General features: G+C 36.5%; 1 protein-coding gene across 1 annotated transcript in view; it reads right to left on the reverse strand.

Annotated features, from left to right (window-relative positions):
- Window positions 1-4,087: 4,087 nt before the first annotated feature.
- The window catches only part of tspan6 (tetraspanin 6), a 13,733-nt gene continuing 9,299 nt past the window's right edge, over window positions 4,088-8,521 (reverse strand). The window contains exons 2-8 of the mRNA XM_015388745.1: window positions 7,609-7,797; window positions 7,460-7,534; window positions 7,269-7,364; window positions 6,914-7,066; window positions 6,755-6,838; window positions 4,304-4,388; window positions 4,088-4,214 (exon numbers count right to left, since the gene is read on the reverse strand). Of these exons, the coding sequence (XP_015244231.1) occupies window positions 4,320-4,388; window positions 6,755-6,838; window positions 6,914-7,066; window positions 7,269-7,364; window positions 7,460-7,534; window positions 7,609-7,797 (666 nt within the window). The 3' untranslated portion in view covers window positions 4,088-4,214; window positions 4,304-4,319. The remainder of the gene's footprint in view (window positions 4,215-4,303; window positions 4,389-6,754; window positions 6,839-6,913; window positions 7,067-7,268; window positions 7,365-7,459; window positions 7,535-7,608; window positions 7,798-8,521) is intronic.

Raw genomic sequence — 8,521 nt, forward strand, 5'->3', positions numbered from 1 at the left:
GTCCGCCTCGTTTTATTTCTCTACCGAGTCAATTGGAGGCCTCGGAGAATGTGGGCGGAGCTCCAAAGCTTCTGATCCACAGCTGACCAATCACAGAGGCGATTAGAGCTGTCAATCAGGCCTATTAGTTTAGGGCTTGGCGGCCTTTATCCGCATCCTGGTTACATCTCATTTGTACTACCAGGCCGTTTCTGCCCGAAGAATATCAATAATACTAGTCTGTCAGGCTAAACGAGCGGGAAGCACAGAAATTATTGGTTAAAAGTGGTTCATTTGAAGTTTAGGATGTGTTTCGTTTTTCTTCCATCGTCATCTTCATTTCCGCATAGAATATTTGCGCAACAGTGCCCCCTGCTGGCTTAGCCACACGCAGGAACTAGACGTCGACATTTACGATGTTAAGCGATGTAATTTTACCAATTTTTGTTAGAAAATATTAAGGTTTTAATTAAGCTGATCAGATCCAAATTTTCACAAGTCAGGTGTTTTTATTTGCTTCAATTGCTGCAGAGCTGTGGCAAAAAGTCTAATTAACATTTGACTGTGGTCATGCTGTTATGTTCTCTTTTTAAAAGTTTCTCATTTCACAAATATGCATTCATTTTCAGACCACACATAAATGAGAAGAGCTATTTAACACAGAGAATCAGCAGGTTAAACGAGTACTAACAAATACAAGTAAACACCAAACCTTATAAAATGTAAGGATAAAAAAAAACCCAGTCAGTGATTTAAAAAATGAAACGTTTCTGTCATTTGCATAAAACAAAATCTCTTGGTTTGAGAGTGAAATTTAATATGATAAGATGGTAAGATTAATAGTGTAAAATCAGATGAGAGAATTTATTTCATTAGTTCATTCTAAAAAAATAAAATACCTACAACCTCCAAAGTAAAACCCCAAATTCATTCTCACCTCCACCAGGAAAGGAAGTCATCAAAAAGTCAATGCTACAGCAGCAAACCTGTTCTGTGCAGAAAAGGCTGCACAGAACAGGGACTGCTGTAAGCTTAAAAATGGATATGGAAACTGATGTCCAAGTGTGGAAGAACAATGTAGAGTCAAGCAATAAAATAAGTAAAGGACAGAATTTTAGGTTTCCATTGACTGTAACTGATAGTCTTATAAAGTTAGGCACAGCAGTAAATCTTCCAGGTATCAAACATCGCCTTAAAAACACATAAGACAGATTTATTTGGAAAACAATACCTGGACTTTTAGGCATTTTTTGCATATTCCTTTAAACTCTTATGTCTCTTCAAGTTCAATAATTTTCTGCATCTAAGGTTGAGTTTGTTTAACCAACAGAGATGCATCATGGATATGCTGAGTAGCCCAATGTTAACACAACAGCAAATGCAGGTGATTGGCTTCCCTTATTTAATGTAAAAGTGATGTAAATGTTTTCTGATTTTAAAAATGTAAACCATAAAACAAATACACTGGAGTATACAATCCCATTGTATTCAATTTATCTATATAGCACCAATTCAAAACACATATAATCTCAATGCACATTTAGAGACAATTCAACCATACAGTCAGATTGGTTCAAAGTTTCTATCTAAGGAAAACCAGCTGATTGCATCAATTCATTGACTCAACAGCAATCCCTCACACCAAGCATGCTAATAGAAACAGTGGAGAGGAAAACTCCATTTTAACAGGAAGAATCCTTCATCAGAACCAGGCTCCATGTGAGCAGCCATCTAACTGCGGGGACAGAAGCAGACATAAAAAAAAAAAAGAAACAGAGATACACCTGATATTTCTCTCCATGATGGTGTCACAGCCAAACAGGAACAGACCAGATGAAGCTACGATGATGCAGAATGGGAGAATAGAGATAGAATGAAGCGGAATGATAAAAAGGGGTCCCTATGTCCTCAAGCGGTCTAAGCCTATAGCAACATAACTATAGAGATATTTCAGAATAATAGTAACCTGAGCCACTCTAACTATAATCTTTATCAAAAACAAAAGTTTTAAGCCTACCTTTAAAAGTAGACGGGGTTTCTGCCTCACAGACTAAAACTGGAAGTTTTTTACTCAGGAGAGAAGCTTGATAACTAAAAGATCTGCCTCCCATTCTATTTTTAGAAATGTTAGGAACCACTAGTAAACCTGCAGATTGAGAGCGAAGTGCTCTGTTAGGAACATAAGAAACAATCATATCTGTGATATAAGATGGAGCTTGGCCATTTAAGGCTTTAAATGTGAGGAGGATTTTAAATTCTATTCTGGATTTAACAGGAAGCCAATGAAGAGAAGCCAGGATAGGAGAGATATGATCTCACTTTTTAATTTTCATCAGAACTCTGGCTGCAGCATTTTGGATCAGCTGAAGGCTTTTAACTACAGTTTGTGGACTTCCTGATAGTAAAGAATTACAATAGTCCAGCCTTGAATTAACAAATGCATGGACTAGTTTCTCAGCATCAATGCTGGACAGGAGATTTCTAACTGTTGCAATACTCCAAAGATGAAGGAAATTCTAGAAACCTCTTTTATATGGGATTTAAATGACATGTTCTGATTAAAAAATTACAAGATTTTTTACTTTACTGAGATTAATTTAATCCCATCCAAATGAAGTGACAGACTAATCAGCTTCTTGTTCAAAGACTCTGGTCCAAAGAGGATAACTTCCCTTTTGTCTGTTTTCAGAAGCAGAAAGTTAAGTCATCCAGGTTCCTATGTCTTCAAGACACACCTGTAGTCTATGTAACGGGTTAGTTTAATAAGGATTATAGAAAGGTATAGCCAAGTATCATCAGCATAACACTAGAAATGAATCCCATCATGTCTAATAATTCTACCAATTGGGAGCATAAATATAGCAAAGCTAATTGGTCCTAGCACTGATCTCTGTGGAACTCCACAGGTATTCCTGGAGCATCCAGAAGATTTATTATTAGCAGAAACAAACTCAGATAAATATACATGCATGGGTGAATAAAGCTAGTTAAATGTGTTTTGTACTTGTGAAAAAAAAATATTTTCCAGCCATATTTTTGTTGTTTTAAACTGATAAGATTAGAATTTTGTATGTGCAATAATTTAACCACTTAATACATTAGACCAAACTGAGCCTTTTAATAATTCAGTGGTTTTCAAATAAAGTAAGTTTGATACAGTCGAGTCTCTGCACATTCAGCGACTCATGTGAGTTCTGTTTGTTTTGCCAACATGTAAATAGAGGAAATCTCAAATGTTCCCAGAGGCTCAAAGTAAAAATACAGGAAACACAGGTTGGAGACTCTATTTCATGTGAATATATCACAAATTTTGTCAGAAGATATTTCACTAGATGTAATCCTGATAAACATTATTTATTCATAAAAAAGGTGCATGACCCATTTTTCTTGAATTACTTCATACCTTGTATTTGGTTTGAGTATAACACATTTTCTGCTGCTTAGTGAGGTTCCATCATATGCTCCCTAAATCATTAAATAGTTTAATAATATATAGTCAGATATTAGTACTAATGTATATGCAGTTATTAAGCCATCACTTATATTCTCTGAAAAAGTTTTTCAGAGCTTATATTTCTTCACTTATTTGATAAACAAGCCCCGTTTCATCCTCCGATTGTGGAAAAGATCAATCTGAGACCACACACTTTCACAGATACAAGATTTCATTTTTATTTATTGTTTTTTTTTTTACATGCATCCACCAAAGAAAAAAAAACACTAACACTGAAGACTGTAAAACGGAGTTATCTGAGCTGCTGAAATTGGCACATAATGGCTGGCTTTCATCAGTACTGGCCCACAGACCATTTAAGGCTTGTTTATGTCTACATTATTCATCCATGGCACAGAGCAACGGCCACACATTCAGCTCTCTGGCTCCCATTATCTCACATAGAAAGACACAAGTGGTGTTGAAGAGTTTCTTTAAACTATAATCAAGCTTATTAATGACAAAGAGGCAGCGGCAAGAAAGGAAACAAATACTGACAAGTTAACTTAAATGGAAACTTAACTAATGACAGCTAGACTTAAAGAAACTCATATTAGACCAACTGTTAACAAATCTTTGAAATAAGGAGGTTCATTTTTTTTGGTCAAACAGCATCATATGTCCCTTTTGCTTGACGAGACGGTAAAAGTAGAAGCTGTCAGTTATGCCCACTAAAAAGACACTAACACGTGTAACATTAAAATCTGAGCCCAGTTTGCACGTAGAGCTGCCCAACAGTCACCTGCAAACAAAGAGGACAAACAGGGAGATAAAGGGACTCATGAAACCAGGTCGATGTGAAACAGGAAGTGAGGCCAGTGAAAGTCTCACCTGTGACAGGTGACTGTTAGACCATCTCATACTGGTTGTTGGTTATGTAGCGAGACAAGCAGCAGGCCAGGAAGATCCCAATGAGCTGAAAGGAAATGAGAGAAGACAGAAACTGTTTTTATCTGCTTCATAAAGCTGAATTACAGAATAAACGACACTATCCCTTCAGACGAGTCAGAGTTTCACAGCAAACAAGGTCATTTTATTTATTACCTGCCGTTTTCTCTGCCTGACAACATTTAACTTCAATCCTTTAACCCATAATTTACAACCAGATGACTGATTATAAACATTGGACTCTGCACGTTTACATTTTACCTGATAACAACACTGTACTGGCTTAATTATTACCTGGGTGGGGGGGCTTTAATTGCTATTTCGTCATTAGAATGAATGATCTCCTCCCTTTTGTTAATTCTTAGCTTTACATCCATAAGTTACCGTCTCACATCTCTGCAGTTGAGCCGTCATTTTTTTTATCTGGGCAGACAGCGTTTGAAAATACATTTCCCAATACATATGATCTTGTTTTTTTTATTATCATGGACAAAAAAACATTTTAACACACTTTTACATTTTTTTTTGATCTATCAAGAGATAGAGTTAACCAAGCAGGTTTTGTGTGAAACAATGATTATTCCCCATACTTAATTATATTTTTTATATAATTTCTTAATAAATATATTTGTTTCTAACAGCAATGTTTCAAGTAAAGTAAAAAATGGATTTGAGATAATTCACAATTCAAGCCTTTTATTGTGCTTAATGTTTGACAAGGATTTTAAATTACAGTGTAAAAAGGGGAGCATATCAACACGATCTGCAGTCGGGCTTATTCTCCTCGATCAGTTCATGTTCTTAGCATCAACATCCAGATATTAATATGAGAAAATGATTTAATTCCAAAGATACTCTCCGGTTTTCCACCAAACATTTAGTGAAATAAAAATATGCTGTTTGATCTTAACCTCAGTAAAAAAAAAAAAAAAAAAAAAAAAGAGAGTCAAACAAAAGGAACGTAAACATTTAATTCCATTTGACTGGATAACTGTTTAACTTCCTCCCACTAGTTAGTTGTAGCGCAGCAGGAAAGCAATCAATGAAACCTCTGAAGTACTTTAAACCACATCTTAATTAACCAAACAGATACTTTGGGTTTAAACAGAATTTTTAACTTAAAATATTCTACTCACACTTTTTATGCTGTCTTTTTGGCCATTATTTCTTTAAGCTGCAGTGAATCGTGGGATTAGATAGGCAATGCTCCCAAAAAATATAAAAAGCTGAAACTATACTGCCCTCTGCTGTTGCTTAAATGAACTGCTTTTAGTTTAACTTTCCACTAAGAATGAATAAAATGGGAAAGGCAGTAAAAAAATATATTTTTTTCCCCAAAAGTAAACTGCTCAAACTGTAGTAAATGCATTCTAACTACACACTACCTTCCTTGGGGAAGCAGTCTATGGTTTTAAACCATTCTATCTACAAGACAGTACGAGTCAGATTTCGATGAAAATTTTTATTCAGGACTCAACTGTAGCAATATTTGGATCCAGACTCATGATCCAGTCTAGATACTGGAAATTCAAACAAGGTACGGATTTATTAGATTAAGTTCTGAGGGACCACACCTACATCCTCCATATTGACCAGAACTGAAGCAACATTCTCTCCATCTGAACGCTGACAGAATCTTAGTGTTTAGCATTAAAATGCTTTTAAATCTCTCCTTGGCATGCCGCTTTAAGTCTCCAAGCTACTTCCTTTATACAACATCTCCCTTGACTTCCTTCTCCTAACTAAATAAATCCATTTAGGAGAAATCTGGAAACATTGCTGTCACTACCGTTCCTGTGGCCTGTCCCGGTGTTATGCACTGAGACCTGAGTTTAGGCTACTCTTGAATCTTTAGTATCTTATGGCTGAAAGTAAAAAAAAAAGAAAAGCTTTAAGTAAATAATGGAATTACATATTTTATTTCTTAAATGTAACAGATTCAAATATAACCACTTGTTCTTTTGAAAAAAAAAAATAATAATTCAGATGCATGTCGTTTAACAATAGGTCAGGTCAAATAATCAATAGAAGTTAACTTTGAACATTTACTAATCAGCAGAATGCAGAGCCTAACAGTGTATAAATAAGCTGCACTTAAAACTATAACACGTTTAATTTCACAATATTAGTTGCTTTCCTTTTTTCTGATCTTATAGGGCCTTAAAAATTTAAATAAAGTTTTTCCAGGACATGGATGATGAGAAGGACTGAGATGTCATAATCAGAACCTATTTTTTTTTTTTTGCACACACATATCTTTAGGTGTGAATAGCCTAGTTATAAGCCAACACCCGTGGTTGAGAATGATCATTAAATACCCCTGCTAATTATCCCACATTGGTTAGAAGAACTGGTTGATTGAATGTATAATATTAGGAAAATTAATCAACATACCTGGAAGAAAGCAATTCCAAAGGAGACACCAGCGATAACTCCTAGGTTGGCCTCCAACACATTGGTCACCAGTGAGAAGCAGCCCTAACAGGAGGAGCAGATCGGTTTAGATCAACGTAAAGCTTCCTGCAAACATTGAAGTGATTGGTCCTTACTCACCGTAGTGTATACTTCTGTCCCAGCCTTGTCCAGGTCTTTCAGGGACTCCTGGGAACACTTGTCGATTTTACAGCAGCTAACTGGTATCCCGTTCTCTTTAAAATACTCTGTGTCCTTCCAGTCAGTGTAATTCCTCTTGCCACAGCAATGCAGCTGGAAATACAGAAAAAAAAACATCTTTAAACGACAAAAACTGACCACAATGTCAGAATTAAAGTCATACAGGAGAGAAATATTCAGCTTCTCATAAAATATGATTTTAATATCAGTATAAACAAAATAAAAGCCTCAGAAAGACTTGAATCAACGTTACTGAATTAAATACTATGTGATATATATTAGATTGGATCCCAACCTTTCTCTGGAGGGTGTCGACTGCAATGCTCTTGCTGTCTGTGGCGTTGTATGTCGACACTGCACTGCTGTAAGCTTGGCCAATTTTATCTTTAATCTGTTGGATTTCAAACAAAGGAAATTAAAAATGTTCAAAGCAGAAGGTTAATGATTCCATTAGAAAATAAAAAAGCTCATGTTTTCATGCATTACCTCATGCCTGAAGATGAAACCTGAAACTCCTGCTACAAGCTCAGCCAGGAAGACCAGAGTCAGAAACATGGCGTACTGGAAGACAGGAGAAGCACAGTTATCCCAGAGCAGAGATCTGAAAGGACGTTTCCTTCCATCTCCTCTCCTACCAGTTTGAGCATCCATGGGCTTCCTCGGCATGTGGCGAAGCAACCAAACAGTCCAAAAATAACGATGATGACTCCGGTGCCGATCAGGACGTACGGTGCGTTGGTGGTGTCCTCAGAGATAAGGGAGAAGTAGGCCTCCAAGCTGACTTTCCCCCAGACTCCCACAGCCAGCAGAATCACACCTGTGAACTAAAGGCCACAACAGAGAAGATGATGTAATTTTTAAGTTGTTCCTGCAGAAAAATACAGCACTACTTCTACCTTTCCATCTATAGTGATGCTTCTGCATTTTGCTATATTCTTATCAAATATATAAATGTCATGGAACATTCAGAATTTGTACTGTTAAGTGTCTATTTTTTTTTCTTGAAATTCTTTTACTCTTATTTTCTTTTATCTTATCTCTTCTTATCTCCTATCCAAAATGATGTAATTGACTACATTTCCATAATTTTGGAAATGAACCCTAAGCCTAGCCGATTTTGCCGTGTTTTTATAACCGAACCCCAAAGAAAAACAAGCAATCAGCACATGATGCCTCCCTTCACCAAAGAAGACAACTGGAAGATCTGGGCACTTGGACAAATTTGTAGGGACAGAACTACAGACAAGAGCTTCTAATAGGAAAAAGATAGGTTTGCCTCTTTGAATAAAAGCATAATAATTATGAATATTCTGAGAACAATTAAAGTATAAGACCAATTTCCCTTCTAAGCAGTTTTCTTCTAAGCTGCCAGAGGAAGGGTAGCCTGGGTGCCATTCCGAACTTAGTCCCGCCCACAACGTTTGAGGCCGGGAAGTTAGGTCTGGCATTGCTCAATAGTAGCGCGAGTATGCTCGCACAATATCTGGCAGGCCAATTAAATTGTCAGGGCGGGCTTTATACGATGATGGACAGATGATCAACAGTAAC

The sequence above is a fragment of the Cyprinodon variegatus genome, unplaced genomic scaffold (assembly GCF_000732505.1).
Source record: "Cyprinodon variegatus isolate N-32 unplaced genomic scaffold, C_variegatus-1.0 Scaffold19, whole genome shotgun sequence".
In the NCBI taxonomy this organism is placed as follows: domain Eukaryota; kingdom Metazoa; phylum Chordata; class Actinopteri; order Cyprinodontiformes; family Cyprinodontidae; genus Cyprinodon; species Cyprinodon variegatus.